The sequence below is a fragment of the Rhipicephalus microplus genome, chromosome 6 (assembly GCF_043290135.1).
Source record: "Rhipicephalus microplus isolate Deutch F79 chromosome 6, USDA_Rmic, whole genome shotgun sequence".
NCBI classification, from domain to species: Eukaryota; Metazoa; Arthropoda; class Arachnida; order Ixodida; family Ixodidae; genus Rhipicephalus; species Rhipicephalus microplus.
Genome location: NC_134705.1, coordinates 147,440,449 through 147,459,320, shown reverse-complemented (window position 1 = coordinate 147,459,320; position 18,872 = coordinate 147,440,449). Strand labels below are relative to the sequence as shown.

Below are 18,872 nucleotides of genomic sequence, written 5' to 3'. Positions count from 1 at the left end.
CAGCTAGGCATCGGTGAAGGTCACCTCACCTCAAATACGCCACAAAGAACCGTTCTCGTGCGCAGTAACAATCTAACCATGCGTGAGATGCATGAGTTAAAGTTTGCAGCTTCAGTACTGGGCGTACTCATCAGCCTCAGACTTCTTCCTTTGACTTCGTCCAAGAACGAGAAGTTTGATGTTTGCGAAGAAAGAACGGGTAAGCAACGGCTACATTGAGCGTGATGCATAAAATATATTTTTTTAAAAAGGAACAGAAACCAGAAGTGCTCATGTAGGATTGAGACAACCTGCACTGAAGCCTTCAATAAGCGCTTATTTTTTTTTTAGTTACCTCGCTTTGTCACGTTTTCGAATTGTGGACCAGCTCAGGCGTCTTGCTTTAGGTGGTGGATCTTGCATACCGGGAGGGCACAGTGTGAGAGAAAGCATTTCCTAATTAAAACAAAGGGCTTTTTTGGTGTAACTAGGCCAGTTGATTCCTCCAAGGCACTTAACGGGATTGTTGATTGTTGATGAAACGCTGCCTGTGTTTTTTTGACATCGCATAATATAGGTAGTGCCACGTCTGATCGTCATAATCAAGTGACGGTGAAGTAGCTGTCTCTAAAGAATCATTCAAAATTATTGATTTGACAATGACTGTTAGGGCTTTACCTTTCGAAACCACGACATCATTACGAGATTTGATTGATTCATATGTGGGGTTTAACGTCCCAAAACCACCATATGATTATGAGAGACGCCGTAGTGGAGGGCTCCGGAAATTTCGACCACCTGGGGTTCTTTAACGTGCACCCAAATCTGAGCACACGGGCCTACAACATTTCCGCCTCCTCTGGCCGCTGTGATAGCTCAGTGGTTAGAGCATCGAACGCGTTATTCGAACATTTCCGCCTCCATCGGAAATGCAGCCGCTGCAGCCGGGATTCGATCCCGCAACCTGCGGGTCAGCAGCCGAGTACCTTAGCCACTAGACCACCGCAGCGGGGTGATATCATTACGAGAGACGACCGGTTTTTTTTTTTAATGTGCGGCTATATCTACGGACAGACGTAATGTCCCCTTCATCGGAATGTAGCTGCAGCGGCCGGAATCCCAATTCGGACTTCCGCGTCAGCAGTCAGAGGAATCAACTTTAGTTTTAAATATTATCACAACACGTGTATAATATTGCAAAGCCTCACTAATACGTTGAGTTTAAACGACATACATTTGTCTCCTGGTATATGATTTGATGGTGAACCAATACCTAGCCCTGCGTGTTCTAAGTCTCAAAAATTTGATCATCAAGCCCTCATTGACACTGAGCAGCTACAGTTGCCGTGTTCAAATGTCTCCAGTGGCCTGGCGTCAATGCAGCGCCTAGTCAAATAGGCATAAGGTAGTTTTATTTTCAATATTGTTCTGGCCTTGGCGCCAAGCAGCCGCCACACGCTCGGCGACGCGCTTTATCCGATGACCACTATGAAGATCCATACGGTAATTCATGTACATCAAGCTAGTTAAGCTGCTATTTCATGAAAACAGTAAATCTACATAAACTATATATAGTACTCATCACAGCTTTGCGGGCGCAACACTTGCTGGTGTTAGAACTTCAAGCAAGTTAACTGCGGCATAAAAAAAACATGGAAATATCAATTATGTTAAATTCACCTAAACACACCCGTCACTATAATCTAGTGACTAAGGCACTCGGTTGCTGAATCGGACGTCGCGGGTAGAATCCCGGCTGTAGCGGTTGCATTTCTGGCGGAGACGCAATTGTTGTAATCCCATGTGCTCAGAATTGGGTGCACGTTAAAGAACCCCAGGTGGTCGGAATTTCCGGAGCCCTCCACTATGGTGTCTTTCGTATTCATATGGTGGTTTTGGGACGTTAGATCACAGATACCATCCTTGACTTGAACACTGATTGACTGGCATTATGTATTTGCATTCGGGAACCCAGGTAGTCGAAATTTCTGGAGCCTTATATATGGCGTCCTTCATAAAGCACTCTTATACGCTCCGCCACGTGCACTATATGCCGAAACAATGCAGTAAACTGTATAAATTCCGTGTTTTTGAAGAGGGCGTTTTGCAAAACCAAGTGGGCACACCTTCTCGCTCCGCTCAATGCACTTCATAAGCGGATTAAGATGTGCGTTCCACGTTTCGCTGCTCGCACGATCGTTCTGCGCATGCGCTGTGCAGTTCATCCTACCCGCTTCTGTGGAAAGCACTAGAATATGCAGGTCTGACCGCAGAAGATCGCAAACGCCTACCTAAATGTTCCTATACTAGTACCTCGGTTCTGAAACGTAAAATGCCAACAAATATTATAAATGCGTTGGTTACTAAGGTCTCCTGCTTCGCCCAGAGATAGATAATTAACTAAGTAGTAAGAAGAAAAGTGACAGTTAAAGAATTGCGCATTACTTGTAAATGACGATATAGTCTATTCGAACATCAGGACGTCGCATAAGTGAGAAAACGTGTGGAAACGAAATGCCCGTAGCAACGTTCAAGTTCCTGAACGAACACGCTTTGACGTCGCAAATCTTAAGGGCGTCTACTGAGACCCACAGCCATTAGTTGGCAGCAATGTAACATCCATTTAGAAACAAGATGGCCAAAAAGTCTGATACTTATTGGGCGAATAATAAGAAATTGTTATGAAGTCCACGTGGTTAAAGTACGAAAATAAGATACGCTCTTGAATACGAGATGGCGCATTGGTATTAAGAGCAGGAACTCGACTGACAAACTTTAAAGATTTTTCAATTTTACTTTGTATTTTCTTGCGTAATATCAGCCTATTTGTTTTAAAAACACTAAAGGAGAGTTGCGAATAGACACTTTATCACTCACCACTAATTCACTGGGACATTTAGGTATACTTTTAAAACTTTTTTGAAATCATTGATACTGGTATGTTTCGAAGTAACAACGTGAGGTTCGCAATTTTTCGTTCTATTTCAGGTATCGCTCAAAAGGCAAAGGCAACGCAGGTAGGGGCGAAGATGGTGGACAAGTGTTTCTTGCCTGTCGCTGGTGCTTACAAGTTCTCTCCTAGAATGTTCCAAAAGGTAAGCATCGTAGCGTAATTTTCGTATGAAACAAACCATCATTAAAACTTTGCTGCTTTCGTAGCTTGTCGAAACACCACATGTAGTTTTAAATCTCCATTGGATTAACAACTGGAACAACACGTCATGGTGCTGAACGCCTGTTCATTATTTATTTATTTATTTATTTATTTATTTATTTATTTATTTATTTATTTATTTATTTATTATTACCTTTTTTATCTGATTAAATGATTATTGGATATAATTATTGATTGCCCGAGGGCATTACTGAGGAGCGTCGGTGACATTCGTAGTTCAACATTTTTTTCGACAAAGAGTGGGCGGGGTTCATTACACAGATATAAAGGAAACCCGATTAAACGCACGCATTACAAAACAAAAAATAGGTACTTGAGAACACAAAGTAAAAAAATCACAGCATATCCACGAGGTGAATGATTAAGAGTGTGACAAAGCGGACGGACGGCTAGACGGAGAGACGGAAAGGCGGACGCATGGACGGAAACAGGGACGGACGGAAGCATGGACGAACGCATGGACGGGCGCACGGACGGATGGACGGAAGCCCGGACGGATGCATGGACGGGTACATGGACGAATGTAGGGACGGACGCACGGATTAGACGGACGGATGTATGGACAGGCGCACGGATGAACGCACAAGAGGACGGACGGACGCATGAACGGACGCACGAAGGGACGGGCGGACAGATGGATGTACGGACGCAAGGACTCTTGAACGAACGCAGAGACGGACGCGCGGATGAACGCACGTGAGTTTGAACGGACACACGGACGGACGGCTGGACGGACGCATGGACGGATGCACGAATGGACAGATGCACAGATGAACGGACGCACGGACGGGCGGATGGACGCTTCGCCCTACACATCGTCATTGACTTCAAGGATATCCTGCAATTTTTATTATTTATCATACTAAATGTAACGTCCTCTAGTATCGTACCATTTGCATTTTTCAGCGTATATGCATTTCGTTGTATGTACAAGTACCGCCCTCTAGGGCTGGTTCAAGAACTAACAAGAAGTGGCTACATACGATTACGACGGGACGCTCAGCCCACGCCTTTCGCCCCTAAAAAACTCGTTTCCAACAAGGAAACAACGTGAGTGCCACAACTCTCATAGCACGAACGTGCCAGTGAACAAAGGACTTCATCGTTGCAGTAACGTGTTATAAGATCGGTGTGCCCAAGAAAAGAAAACAAAAGGGCTACGTAAACAGGCGAAGTATAATGCTACAAAAAATAGGGCCTTACGTCAACAGCAGGTTCACAAAAGCGACCTTGAACTGAGATTTATCAGTTATCTCGACGACTCATCTGGGAACGTCGGACAACTTGCTGACGAACGGGGGATGAGTGAATGGCAAAAATTGTCGCAGTGGTATGAGGATCTTGATTGATATGTGGGGTTCAACGTCCCAAAACCACCATATGATAATGGGAAAAAGCTCTAGTGGAGGGCTTCGGAAAGTTCGACCACCTGGGACTCTTTACCGTGCACCCAAATCTGAGCACACGGGTCTACAACATTTCCGCCTCCATCATAAATGCAGCCGCCGCAGTCGGGATTCGATCCTGTGACCTGCAGGTCAGCAGTCGAGTACCTTAGCCACTAGACCACTGCGGCGGGGCATGAAGATGTTATTATATGTCGTTCAAGCGTAATATTTGAAGGCGCTCTTGTAAAACGCAACAGAGGCCTGTATACATGTAAGCACAGCTTCAATTCACTCGAAACATCATTATTCTCAGCATTTGATATACATACACAATCATTCAAGGACACGGAGGGAACAAAGAAGACGCAGATTGACAAGCTAATCCGATCATGGTGGGTTGCGCAAAGATAAAAGGGTAAATCAATCAATCAATCAATTAAGCAAGCAATAAAGAGACACAATAACTAGGCTTTATTTTCGGGTAGGAGAGAAGAAATGAAAGCGATGAGAATCGGAGAAATTAAAAGGGCAAAAAAATGAGAAGGAAAGAAGTGACGTAAGCTCACAGAAAGAAGTAGTAGCATAGAATATGTTCTTAGGCAGAAGAAGTAATTTGCCTTGTTCATAAAAGTTAGCATGGTTCAGTGCGCCTGGTCTCGTCGGGCATCGCTTTCCGGAAAGCGGCAATCATCCAAAGTCACTCAAAAATTTTTAGCAAGCCTGAATTCCTTAATTAGCGATGAATGTTGCTGAACGATTCCTGGAACGTCTAAAATACGGATCAAATGCGCTGTGTATTAACTGAAAACATGCTCTATACGCAGAAGCGATAGGCTTGAAAACCTATTTAAACAAGGGTATGGAATACTTTTGCTGCACAAGAAGTGCTCTGGATAGATGTGCAGCAATATGAATCGCGTGGCATTTAGCACCTAATCCTTGCGTATTTATCGACGTAAGTATGGGAATGGGGGGGATCGTCAGTGCGCGTTCAATAATTTTTGGTTTTGCTTCTCTTCAGGCAGCATTCAAAATGTGCCTGGTCTTTCGCTTCTGTTTTCACAAGTACTTGCCGTTGAAAGAATCAAAGGTAAGAGCGCGGCGCTACGCTGGCACCTTCTTTGAACCATGGTTGAATACTAGCATACATTGAGCGGTGTTGCTATACACGTGCACTACTTTGTTTTGTCTTTACCGGCCTGTCTCAATCATCCAGGAACTGTCACATGACACGTAGAGTTGGTATACAGTACATGATACAAAGATAGCAAACAATTTATCAAGATTTCGTGCAAGACTCCACTCGAGCCCCTCCCCGGTCTTTCCCACTATAATCTCTCCCGTATTTTTTTCCAAAGTTAACGCCAAACATGCGTCAACGAAGCCGCACTTAAGCCCTATTTGAAAAAAAAAAGAGTCAGAGAAGAAGATAGCAAGGGTTCGTGGTCAACTTGAATACGATTGTCGTTCTTGATAATTCTCATCCTCCTCGCGGATATGTGCTGTTATTGCGGGGCACCAAGACTAAACATTTCTTTGTTTCGCAATATGACATAGTCTTACCAGCGTTCAAAACTGTCACGCGCTTGTGGTTGGAACTGTGGACAAGGCTTCAGTAGGAATGAAGTCATTCCAAGTTTGAAGTCTCAATGCAATACGAAGGAGAAGGCAACTTCGTTACAATGGTTTCACGAAAGTGTCTTCATACAAAAAGAAAACGTGGTCACGTCGAGCCATATCGATGTTCCGGCGAAAGGAAAAGCTACGTCGGGCAAATTATGCTTATTCAACTTGAAAACTGGGTACAATCGGTCATTGTATTTCAAACCATTCTATCTTGACTGTTATTTTTTATGTAATGTCACAACAAAAACCATGTATTGGTTCTCCGGTCTAAATAGGCTCAGCAAAAAAAACTTGAAAACGTGCAAATTCAGACATTTTTTGTCGGAACGGCGGCAATGTACCAGCCACAAATTTTTTTTATCACGAGAGTGTTTTTTTTTTTTTGGAATCCACCAAGAAGAATTCAATGACGTATTTCCGTCACGTAAATACCCAAGAAAAATAAGCATGACCAGGCGCCAAAGAGAAAATTCACGGCATGTATCCACGAGGTGAATGATGAGTGTGGTGAAGTCTTCTGCAGGGAGACGTATGGTCGCACGGACGGAATGACAGACGGACGGACGGACAAACGGACGGACAAACGGACGGACGGACGGACAAACGGACGGACGGACGGACAGACGGACAGACGGACAGACGGACGGACGGACAGACGGACGGACAGACGGACAGACGGACAGACGGACAGACGGACAGACGGACAGACGGACGGACGGACGGACGGACAGACGGACAGACGGACAGACGGACAGACGGACAGACAGACAGATGCAGGCACGAACGGACACTCCAAGTACCGCTATCTCGCATGCTGTCATCGTATATTCATTATATAGAAACACCCTTCTCCACCGGACATGTTAATTTGTAAACGAGAGGTTTATACTACGACGACACGGGACGTACGACCCACGGTGTGAAGAGGTTGCCCCCCTTTAAAAACGTTAACAAAAGTGGTCCCGTACGGGAAGTCCAATCCATGACCTCCTGGTCTACAACAATGGTTCGCGGGCATTCAACCGCCTACGCCACTGCCAAACCCACGAAGAAGGCTACACGAACGCATATTTTGTCCCACTGACAGTGCTCTTGTTCGCAGTGTGGTGTCGCCGCCACGGGAGTCCTGACGCGCACTCTAGTTCTTCCGTTCTGCCAAGGCTGCCGCGTCTGCTATTCTTCGGGAGCCCGGCATGAGCACATCGGCCCGGTTGACTGAACAAATGCTTCATTGATTCGTTCATTCGATCATTCGTTGGTTGATTGAATCTTGAAAACTATTCATACCGACTCTGAAGATTCGCCAAAACATCTTATCATGAGATTTTATTGAGAAACAAAAAAAATTTCATAACGAAAAAGCCACTATTAAAAAAGAAATAAGAACTAATAGAGAGTTTTAGTACTGCGTACGCTGCGTACGTGGCGGCGTTGCGTACGTAAGGACGCCACGTTCTGCGTAGTGCGCATGCGCAGACCGCAACGCACACGTATCGCGTTACGTACGCAGCCGCTACGTACGCACGCATGAGATGCGTGCGTGCGTACGTATGAGCTGATCGCGCCGCTCTCGAACAAGTTCGCGACAGCGCGAGACTTCGTTTTGCAAAATGGCGACATCGAAGGCAAGCACCGACTGGCTCTGTGGCTTAAAATATGGCCATAATCTGGCTATAACACTTGGATTGGCTCACATTGGCTGTCAACAACACGTGCTTCTATTTTGATCTACCAGATGACGCAACACGCTTCACGCTCGTTACGTACGCGGGTACTACGGTGTACTAAAAGCCGAGTAGTGGCAAACGACGCCACGTAACGCAAGGCGCTTGCGTGATGCGCACGTAGCACCATTCCGCAGTACTAAAACTCTCTAATATGTCAACGAAACCCAACTATTATGTCGCTTCGCTTATAAGCCATAGAACTGTGTTGACCTGATTACAGCGATTTCGAACGTTTACGTTAAGCACATTGTGCTATTCGCTTATGAACTTCTGCGCCTTGCACGTCGCCATTGTGTCGCTCTTGCGGCAATTAGAATACTAAATAATTTGGCTACAAGTCTCGCCATGAAATGAGTAGAAGAGCAAGTTCTGTCTAGCCTTGGGTTCAATTCTATCTCATTTTGAAATGCATCTAATGGTATCCTGGCACTGACCAATTCGATCGCCCCACATGCTGGCATACGCGTTCTTCAATATTATATGAGCTGGCACTTCGTTTTGGAATCATTTCAAAGTTCTTTTTCAAACTCTGTATTTGTGAAAGCAAATAGGCAGTTTTTATAACCCCAGGATCATTCGTTCCTGAACTTTAGCCGAATTTCAAAACGTGTGATTCAATAGACATACATTACCGTTGCGTGTAATAACTTGCGTTTCATCTACAGGGTTCTGATACATACAGAGAAGCAGTGTACGTTTGCATTGGGAATATGTCAGCGCTACTCACTTCTCGACTGAACCCGGTGAGTGTGACAATTTGATGCTCAAATAAAAAAAAAATCTTTTGATCGTTCCTGTGCTCCTACTCTGGAATATTGAGGAGCCCTTCCCAGATCGAGGAAGTGGGGTCAAGCGAAGCTTGGCGTGGCAGTGTCTTACCTATTATTCATTTCCTTTCAAGCTGGCACGCATGGACCTAAGAAATAGTAAATAAAACAAATTAATTCTTTTCTTAGCTGGTGATTCCAGCCAGATCCTCGCCGTCCAAAATAAAGGGCCTTGAACTCTTTTTCATCCGAAAGCGAGTGCTTTGAACCATCTCTGCACCCCACCGTGGTGGTTTAGTAGCTAAGGTTTGATCTCGCAGGTTGCGGGATCGAATGCCGGCTGCAGCGGCTGCTTTTTCGATGGAGGCGGAAACGTTGTAAGCCCGTGTGCTCAGATTTGGGTGCACGTTGAAGAACCCCAGGTGGTCGAAATTTCCTGATCCCTCCACTACGGCGTCTCTCATAATCATATGGTGGTTTTGGGACGTTAAACCCCACGTAGCAATCATCATCAACATATTGAATCATCTCTGCCACGTGCTTTTTTTTACGGGCGAAGCTCCGTAGGCGTGGCTCCTTCCCTCCTCTTAGTCGTAGTAAAAACAGTATGTAGCCACCTCTAGTTTATGAGTTGCTCAATAGATGGCGCGGTCTTATACGTCGTTGTGGAGAAAGTGGAGAAAAAGACTAGGAGGCTCACCAGTAAATGTACGGCTAGAAGTGTAGGCGACACGGCAACAAAAAGCATTTGGCGGAAAGTCAGAGGCACAGAGAATTGTTCGGACGACAGCGATGGGAGAGAAGCTGGCTCTCAGTAACTACCGAAACAGAGAGAATGAAATAAGGCGGGAGAGGTTTTATCATGATTGAAGCGGTAACCCTTTACTGTTCGAAGTGAGGTCGGGTTGCCTTGAAACGTGTAGTCATAAAGCGAGGTTCAGTAAAGAAGAAGAACATTTTCATGCTGTGGGGGAGTTATGGAAACAACGAAACATATTCCGATTGAACGCTGCGATATCTATCCAGGTACACTTGTGGGTACAGACTTACATGAGGCTTTGGGTTTCAGTGAAAACGTGGAAAGCTTAACAAGTCCGCGATAGAAGCAAGTAATTAATGGTTAGAGCACTGCTGGCAGAAAAGTAGAAATAAGAGACAGAAATTGTGTAAAATTGAGGTCATTCTGCCTGGAGAGGCAGATATATAGAACACACATTTATATTTTTAATTTATATTTTTGTTATAATAATATTGAATTATTGGAGGTAGATAAGGCATTAGGCCAACATAAAAAGATTTTTTTTTCATTTTCCTTTTCTTGCAAGCCTGGTGACACACATGTCCACGCCCCGTTATAAAGAGGATGCTCACAGCATCCATCCATCCATCCTTGGAAATAATATAACTAGATGGCGTTAGTGGCTTTCACAGCTTATCCAGGGAGTGAATGATGATGAGTGGGGCAAAGCGTCCCCCTTTCCGTCCGTCCATGTGTCCATCCGTCCGTGCATTCGTCCATTCACCCGTTCATTCGTGCTTCCGTCCATCTGTGATTCCGTCCATCCATCTGTCCGTCCGTCCGTGCTGCCTCTACCCGTCCATGCGGACACACGTATAGACTTCCTCTATTGGAAGGTCGACCACCAGATGAAGAACTGCAACCTATGCGATGGTCAGCCTCACATGCGCTAGAAGGCAACACACTATACTCCTTTGCAGCCCAGAATTGGTGCAGCCTGCCGCTGATGAGCATGTGTTCGGGATAACTGAACAGTTACGTGCACATGCAGGTAAACATGTGAAGCGCGCGCTTCATTCATGTAGCTCTTGCCCCCCCCCCCCCCCCGCTCATACATTACGCCATTTGTCAGCCCAGCAGAGAACCAGCGGGAGTACTAGCTTTGTTCTTTATGCATGCTTTAACTGCACAAAGGCAACGACAACAGAGCAAGAAAAAATCACCATCCTTTCCAAGAAGTAAATAAGATTAGACGAGCTCGCTCGGAGATAATCGAGTAACCCGCGAATACTCCGTACACTTCTGCTACCATCGTATATAGACCTCATAACGTTGGGATTGATTGATCGATTAATCAATTGAGTGAATGGCTGATTGATCGATTGATGAATAGATAGATGGATGAATGGAGGGACAGATGGAGGGACAGACGGAGGGACAGATGGATCCAGCTGTGCCATTCAGATCGGGTGGTGACTCGCGCCACCTAGCCATGAAGTTAAGTACTATCACTATGTGTTTAAGGACTGAATTTCACTCACGCCTTGGTGGTAGCCACCAGTCAGTAAGCCTCCTCCTGGTTATTTCTGCCCGTTTAAAGTCTATCCTGCCTTTACTGTCCCTAAACCCCGATGGTTTGAAAAATTCCGCGCCATTACCTTGGACTATAGGGTGGAGCCCTTTACAGAACATTAACAAATGTTAAGCCATTTCCTGCTCCTCATCTCCACACTCACTACATACTGTATCTGTGCCTTCGTATTTGACTCGGTACGTCTTGGTCCGCAATACTCCCCTCCTCCAGTGATGGTTTCGTAAGAATTCCAATGTTCCACATGTCCCTCTCTGTTTCCACTCCTTGTTGGAATCACTGCAGAAGGCGTTTTGAGTGGCGGCTCATTCTATAGTGAGGATTGTTGAGAGATAAAGATACAAGGAAAGGCAGGGAGGTTAACCAGATGCACATCCGGTTTGCTACCCTGCACTGGGGAAGGGATAAAGGGGAGAAAAGAGGTTGCACAAAGATGAGAAGGTCCACACAATCACGAGCACATTCGGTGAGCACACACAGTTCACAGGCGGTCGCTTAGGTTTGTTGACTTAAGGTAAAGAAGCAGTGCTTTAGTTGCTTTCTGCGCAACTGAGGCAGATGCCCAAGGTCCTAGTATCTTCTGCACACAAAATGGTCCGGGGTCAAGTCGATTCAAAACCATCCGTAGCTGGCATCGCTGTGTGTCGTAGCAAGCGCAGCTGCAGAGGACGTGTTCGATGGTTTCTTCATCTCCGCAGTAGTCGCATGTAGGAGTGTCTGCCATACAATGCGAAAGGAGTACACCTTTGTGAATGCAACACCCAACCAAAGGCGGCATAACAGTGTCGCATCGGAGCGGGAAAGTTGTGATGGTATCTTTAGCTTTAGCGAAGGATCCAGTTCATAAAATTGACACCTTTGGAAGCTGGTAGACGACCAGAACGTGCGTGTGAGATCTCGAGCCAGCAGGTAAAGTTGTCTTGCTGCATCATTCCTTGATAGAGGAATTGGGACTACACGGGTTTCTTCATGGGCTGAGCGGGCTGCATCATCGGCTAGTTCATTTCCGGTAATACCGATATGTCCAGGCAGCCATCGATATATAATATCATGCCCTCGTGCTAGAGCTTCATGATGGCAATGTCTTATTTCTTGTACCAGTTGGTCATGGCTCCTCCTACGAGGATTGTTGAAATAACCGGAAAGCTTAAGCCTTGATAGGCGGCGCGCCATCTAAAGAGCACAGTGCTGTCTTTAACTGCAAAATCTATTATGTGATAACTACGCGGGTCGCGTGCTTACCGAAGTTGTCCGCCGCCGCCACCACCAGTGTCCATACCCACTATCTCATTGATTGATTGATTTGTAAGGTTTAACGTCCCAAAACCACCATTTGATTATGAGAGACGCCGTAGTGGAGGACTCCGGAAATTTTGACCACCTGGGGTTCTTTAACGTGCACCCAAATCTGAGTACACGGGCCTACAACATTTCCGCCTCCATCGGAAATGCAGCCGCCACAGCCGGGAATCGAACCCTCGACCTGCGGGTCAGCAGCCGAGTACCTTAGCCACTAGACCACCGCGGCGGGGCTATACCCACTATCTCACAAAACAGGAAAAAAAACTCAGTAAGTAAAAAATACCAAGCACAAAATCATATTCGAACCAAGGTACTCTGTGCGCCAGCCCAGTATTCTACAACTGAGCCACGCCAGTGCTCGGAACTCCTTTGCAAGCTGTCCTCAGGCAGGCTTTATGCAGGAGAAGTAATCGCGTTATACCAGTAACAAAGCATTTCAAAACAGCAAAGGAACAACCTGTTGTCAGAAAAAGCGAATTAGGCAACTAGTGGCAATGCTCCAACCCTTCACAAAAGCATCATTTTTGTCCGCCTGTTAACTGTGGCGCATACCCACTGTGGGGGATTGTGGGAAGCACAAAAACTTCTCGCATAGTGGGTACTTTGCAAGTGTACATGTGCTTGCAGCAGCTACCCAAAGAGTGTTTTTTTTTATTTAGAAAAAGGGCTCTGAAAGGCCGCCTTTACAGCTTTTGCTGTGGGAGTGCGGTGCGTTCCGCGCAGGCCTGGCGCTTTTTCCCTTTTTGTAAAATACAGCTGCTGCTCACTGCTGTCTTTTCATCGTCTGCTGTCTTTTCTTTCGCGCAGTTAACTCGTTACGACATTAAAGTCACCGAACTATAGCTCAACTTGCTGCTCACTATCTTTGCATTCTCCACAACAACTCAAATGACTCATCAACGGACATGTCTAGCCCCCGAAAGGTTCCACTGCTAAAAGCGGGAAGCCATGACGGCTGCAACGCAAAAGCAGACCGCTAAAGCGGGACTGTGCAAATCGGGATGTGGGGACAATAGCCATCAGTACGGGGAAGAACGTCTCCTTCTGCACTCGCTCACGGCGGAAGAACGAGCAGACAGTTATCTACAGCAGTAAAGCCGACGCAGTTTCACTAGTATTTCGTTCTTTTATGAACAAATTTACGCCTTCGAAGCCTTTTCTCTTGCGCTCAACAAATTCAGCACGAGTTTTAGTAAGAATGCATTGTCAATAAAGTACGAGCGCATGTCGTGGTGCAGCGCAATGCAGGCCTGCAACCCGGAGCATAAAATCGAGCGCGGCAACGCTCTTAGGACCAGCGAGATAGGATACAGACTCGGAGCTTTCCTGGAGGCCCAAAACACAGCAAACAGCCTAGGGCTCCCCGTCGCGATATGGGAGGTCTCCTACCCCCGGAAGGGAAGTGGGGTTTAATAAAACTTGTTGTTGGGCTAGTTGGTTATACATCATATACTTAGAAATTTTGGCGCAACCTCGACTCACGCAAACACTCACACAAGCACACACACTTACACCAGAGCAACACACACGACACGCAGCGCTCACTACCAACTGTTTATTGCTCCTATCTGACCTTCTTAAATACGTACATCGAAATGCGCAAAGGCACAAACTAACAGAACTGCGCCAGTAGAAAACCAACATGGCGTCACCACACCACTAGGAACAAGTAAAAAGTAAAAAAAGTAAAAAAAGTAAAAAAAGTAAAAAAAAAAAGGGGGGGGGTTAACACGAAAAGGAGATATAATCGCTAAACCCTCGCATCAAGAAAAGATATTTCTTGTTGATGCAACACCAAAGATGGCTCGCTGACACATATATCTTTATTCTTTTCTATATAATATGCTTCTAACAGCAAACGTGCTGATAAATTTGAGCTTCTCCCAAGAATCCTTGTATCCGAAAATCGTGGTTCACACCCACATGCGGCAATATGCGACACAAGATGTGCGTACTTATCCTCGTTTTTCTTAACCTTTAGCGCATGCTCCCTAAGCCGGTCATTGAGGCATCGCTCGGTAATGCCAATGTACACGTTACCGCAGGAAAAAGGAATGGAGTATACAACTCCCATGGAACATTTTACGAAGGCATTCTCATGTTTTTTCACGCAACCGCGTCTCTTGCCATTGCAAATACGCGGACATAACTTGGCGAGCTTTTCTGGCGCAGAAAAGCTCGCCATGCATTTTTTTTTTTTACTTTTTTTACTTTTTTTACTTTTTTTACTTTTTTTACTTTTTACTTGTTCCTAGTGGTGTGGTGACGCCATGTTGGTTTTCTACTGGCGCAGTTCTGTTAGTTTGTGCCTTTGCGCATTTCGATGTACGTATTTAAGAAGGTCAGATAGGAGCAATAAACAGTTGGTAGTGAGCGCTGCGTGTCGTGTGTGTTGCTCTGGTGTAAGTGTGTGTGCTTGTGTGAGTGTTTGCGTGAGTCGAGGTTGCGCCAAAATTTCTAAGTATAGGAAGTGGGGTGTTCTTAAGGCACCTTTTCTGTAGTAATGTTTTATCATCACTACCACGGTGCGTACTTTGTTGCAATATACGCAGCCAGGTGTATTCTATGGTGGTATTGCGCCGAAATTCACCGTACTAGTACTGCTGGTGCCGCGTATTATACCTTAGTGTTTTGAAGAGGTGCTGCATGCCGGTGAATGAGGGCGATGCTACGAATATTGAGCTTCGCGTTTGGCTACACAATAAGTAGAGGAAGAAACGTGGTGGTTTGAACAAATTGGTACTCTAAAATACACCACCGGCATGTGTGGAATATATGCAGCGACGAACGATACTGACAGAGTAGGCAACCCATTTACGTGTTTACAATGCCTGCTCAAGGCTTCGTCCTTTTTAGTCCACGTTTTTTTTTTGCATTTTACTTTGACGTGTCTCATAATAACTAATTTCAAATGAACATGTAAAAAAATAAAATACCACGATGATATTTTATTGTGAACATGGTGTATATAGTCTTGTTCTTTGTTGCTAAACTGGATGTACACTTTGCTATGCAGGATTGGATTGAAAATCCGGCTGACATAGATCCTAGTGGCCTCTATTATGACGGTGTCGTAAGTAATATCGATTCAGTTTATCTTGCTGTACTGCGATGATGCCAATGATAAAGAGATTACCTTTATCTTAAGACTATTATGAGATACCAGTGGCAAGGTACAGAGCGTATATTTCTCATTGTCGCACCACGTGACCTAGATTGATGTAAGCATCCACCATGACCGCGAAATTTGAATACAAGCTGTTTAAAAATCATACTGTTCTCGAGCGCAAAACACTGGATTACTTTACCAGAGCCCAAATGTTCAAAAATTCAGAAAACCTCAACTGCACTAGCAACTATCTCTATTACTCTTGGATACGCTGAGCCGGATTGTTTTTTCTAAAGGTCGCTTGATAATAGCGTTATAGGTCCATAACTTTTGCAATATTATGTTGTGAGTTGAGTTCTAAAAGGCTGAGTTATCCCATCCAACTGTGGTCACGGGAAATTTCCGGTTGCACCTAAACTGTTGAATTCGAAATTATCTCTCAGATACACTGGTATTTGTTACAGATCTATTACGAGGCCAACGCTACACTATGGCTGAAGCGCCTAAATAGCGTGTACTGTGATTCATGGTAAATTTTACTGCGATGCAAAAAGTGTCTTTGATTATTGCAATCAACAAAGAAATAGCTCTTACATGGCGAAAAAAAATGATAATTTATTACTACCTCAAAAACAGTCAGAAACCACACAACTACCACGAAATAAATAAAACCAACACCTGAACAGCTTTTCAAACAGCGTTAAAATATGCGCAGAGCATAAAATTACTTCCCCAGATATATTCTGTGAGCAGTTCTACATGTTCCCATGAAAAAATGTGAAGAACTGCGGCAATATGCCCTGAAATGCTGAAAATGAACCAACACAAAATCACCCTTCAGAAGTTATCTCGCTCAACGAGTGTTATTTCTGTAATTTAACAGTGTTTAATCTTGTAGGCCTTAAGCCATTCTTTTCTGCACGTTTCCGAATATGCCTGCATCCAAGTGTAAAGCCTGTGTTTATATGGTTGACGAGTATGTTTAGCTCATTTGAACTCCATGCACCGAAAACACCGCTACAAATGGGGCAATCGTGATGCTTTGATAAAGTTCCGTGAATGCTTGGGCTGCCATGTTTGGCGAAATGCTTGAGAAAGGCAGCTTTGCGAATGTTACTGACAGCACTGCGCTTGATATTTTCCAGAACCTATAAAAATGAAAAAAAAACGTACAATGACATTGACTGGTGTCACGTAAAATATACTATGGTCCGAATAGAATGAATTTCTTCTTCTGAAGTAGGGACTATCGCGCGCGTCTACTACAAATGCATCTTAAAAAAAAAGATGTCGCCAGCACAGCATGGATTACATCGGACAAAATATCTAACACGAGGTAATGTTCACCTGATTTTCAAGTTAAACCACACTAGGATTGAAAAAAGCTCACAAGCATTATGATTTTTATATTCACAGCGCAGTAGCATGCTTTTAGCTTAATTATGTCACTAGTAAATAGTTTCGGACCAGTTGTTGGCCGTGGTGCCTGAACAATGCTAATTCACCTCCATGGATAAGTAGTGATCCACCAGTTTGAGGTGCTATTCGCCTTGGAGTTTGTGTGGGTGCACTCGCTCGTCGCGGGACCCATTGCTTCCAGCCAAGTCTTAGTATATTATTCACAACCATAAGTCCGAGGGCGCATTCCCACTGAGGAAAACATTAGGCACGGGCTAATAAGGTATGTATGCTTTTTTCTTGCGCAGAAGCATGACTGATGTAGTGAACAGAATTCGAACCAATACGCATTGTAATTGATGTGATGACGCACAGAGGTGTGTAAGTAAACGAAGGATTACGACTGATCAATTTGTATTTCAGTGAATACTGCTCATGCTTGAACGTTAGCAATTGAAGCACAACTTGTAGACCACAAAAGACTTTCTCAATGCGCTTATGCCGACTTTCTTGTGGAGCATATGGCCTAACCGCTAACAAATAATTTGAATCGTCGTAACCACCACTTATGTTATAAGGAAGCCTCTAACATATTGTTCTTTAATCTCTTTTCCTACAGAAATGTGCCAGGAAATACAAAATTTTCACGGAAGACTCAGCTGTCGCCCTCTTTGCAATTAAATGGGTGCGGGACACGCTGTTTTAGAGGACAGCGGCGAGACTGCTCCAGTACTACAATGAACGTACGTTTATAGCTGCACTAAATCGGGAAATCATAACGACTACGAATCAGTACTGAAAGAGACGACAAATGCGTGAAAGAAATACAATGTAAACTTTCAAGTGACTACAATATTTCGAAGCTGTGTGAAAAGACTAAACGGTATCTTTCGGTGCGTGTCTGTAGCAGATAGGAATTAGAGATGCTGTGCAACTTGTCAAAGTTTCATATGAATCAAAGCGGTCATCTGAATTGTCAGTGCGTTCGAGCAAGTTATCTTCATAAGTCTATAACAATAAAAAAGACCGTTTGTGTGAGTCCATGTAGTAAAGCTGGATACAAGGTACAAAATAGTGTAGGAGCTAAAAGTAGCAATGTTTTTTACATGGCACAAGGACTCGTGGAACTGCTAAACCTGATGGTGAGATGTTCACCAAACTCATTTGCCATAACAGGTGGGAAGATGACTTGGTCATGAGCTTACAAACAACACTAGGTATCCAAGTTGCACAGAGGTTGGCATAAATGTCGACCATGGTCAAACATGGCAACAGTAATTAACAAACCACATGTCTAAATTCAAGTGCATTGGCATTCACTTTAGCTACTAAATAACAAACACTCACTGACATACAAAATTTTTTATGAAGCACTCAATGCAGTTACGAAAGAACACTACATTAAAAATACGTTAAGCGTTCATTGGAATACTGCATATAAAGCACGAGTGAAGTGTGTCTAAGGCGTCATAGCGCGGGAATGTTTTTTAACTTTTTTGTGACGATGTATTTTTCGGCTAATTATTTCATATTCCAAGTAAAAGAGCCCCACCAAGAAGAAGAAGCCAGGTGAAGAGTAATCTACGTGCACAAGGCACACTAACAACGGAAACTTTTTCGGTGCTTTCACAAAATAAATAAAATTTAAAACCTTTTTAGTGCGTAAAGCTGCATCCTACGTTAAAGAACATGCACTACCTCAGCTACCGGCGGGATAAGAAAGGTGTTCTGCTCCAAGCCATACGAAGTGATGGCTTCAACATTCAAGCTACTTAGCAAAGTTTGTTTGAGTAAAATAAAAACAAGAGCCTCACAATTATGTAGCAAGCCAATTCCCGCAAAGCAATCATGTACCACCATTGTGTCACCCAAGACACTATATCTTGACGTGTGTTTTTTTTTTCGCTGTGAAAACCGATAAACCGGAATGCCCCCTTTGCGTAACCATGTCAGAAAACTGAGCAAGGCAGAAGTCTTTATTTTTCTACCTGTAGAAGAACCTACACAGAAATATAGCACGTGATTTCTTCAAAGTAAAGAAATCTGAGCGAAGAGTTCGCTTTGTTGAATC

General features: G+C 44.4%; 1 protein-coding gene across 3 annotated transcripts; it reads left to right on the top strand.

Annotated features, from left to right (window-relative positions):
- Window positions 1–76: 76 nt before the first annotated feature.
- Window positions 77–18,468, top strand: LOC142764986 (uncharacterized). 3 transcript variants are annotated; one of them, XM_075865530.1, is made up of 7 exons: window positions 77–199; window positions 2,968–3,074; window positions 5,564–5,632; window positions 8,561–8,638; window positions 15,311–15,367; window positions 17,421–17,544; window positions 18,340–18,468. In XM_075865530.1, the coding sequence occupies exons 1-6, from the start codon at window positions 79–81 to the stop codon at window positions 17,505–17,507; spliced, it is 519 nt and encodes a 172-aa protein (XP_075721645.1). In that variant the 5' UTR covers window positions 77–78; the 3' UTR covers window positions 17,508–17,544; window positions 18,340–18,468. The 3 variants fall into 3 exon arrangements, with proteins under 3 accessions (XP_075721645.1, XP_075721644.1, XP_075721646.1); XM_075865529.1 differs by lacking the exon at window positions 18,340–18,468 and having other exon boundaries at window positions 17,421–17,839; XM_075865531.1 differs by lacking the exons at window positions 5,564–5,632; window positions 18,340–18,468 and having other exon boundaries at window positions 17,421–17,839.
- The last annotated feature ends 404 nt before the right edge of the window (window positions 18,469–18,872 follow it).

Bases quoted from the DNA above. Each gene is read 5' to 3' on its own strand.
- LOC142764986 (XM_075865530.1), top strand. From the start codon at position 79: ATGCGTGAGATGCATGAGTTAAAGTTTGCAGCTTCAGTACTGGGCGTA. The intron at 200-2,967 runs GTAAGCAACGGC...GTTCTATTTCAG, and splicing joins TGTTTGCGAAGAAAGAACGG to GTATCGCTCAAAAGGCAAAG. The intron at 3,075-5,563 runs GTAAGCATCGTA...GCTTCTCTTCAG, and splicing joins CTCCTAGAATGTTCCAAAAG to GCAGCATTCAAAATGTGCCT.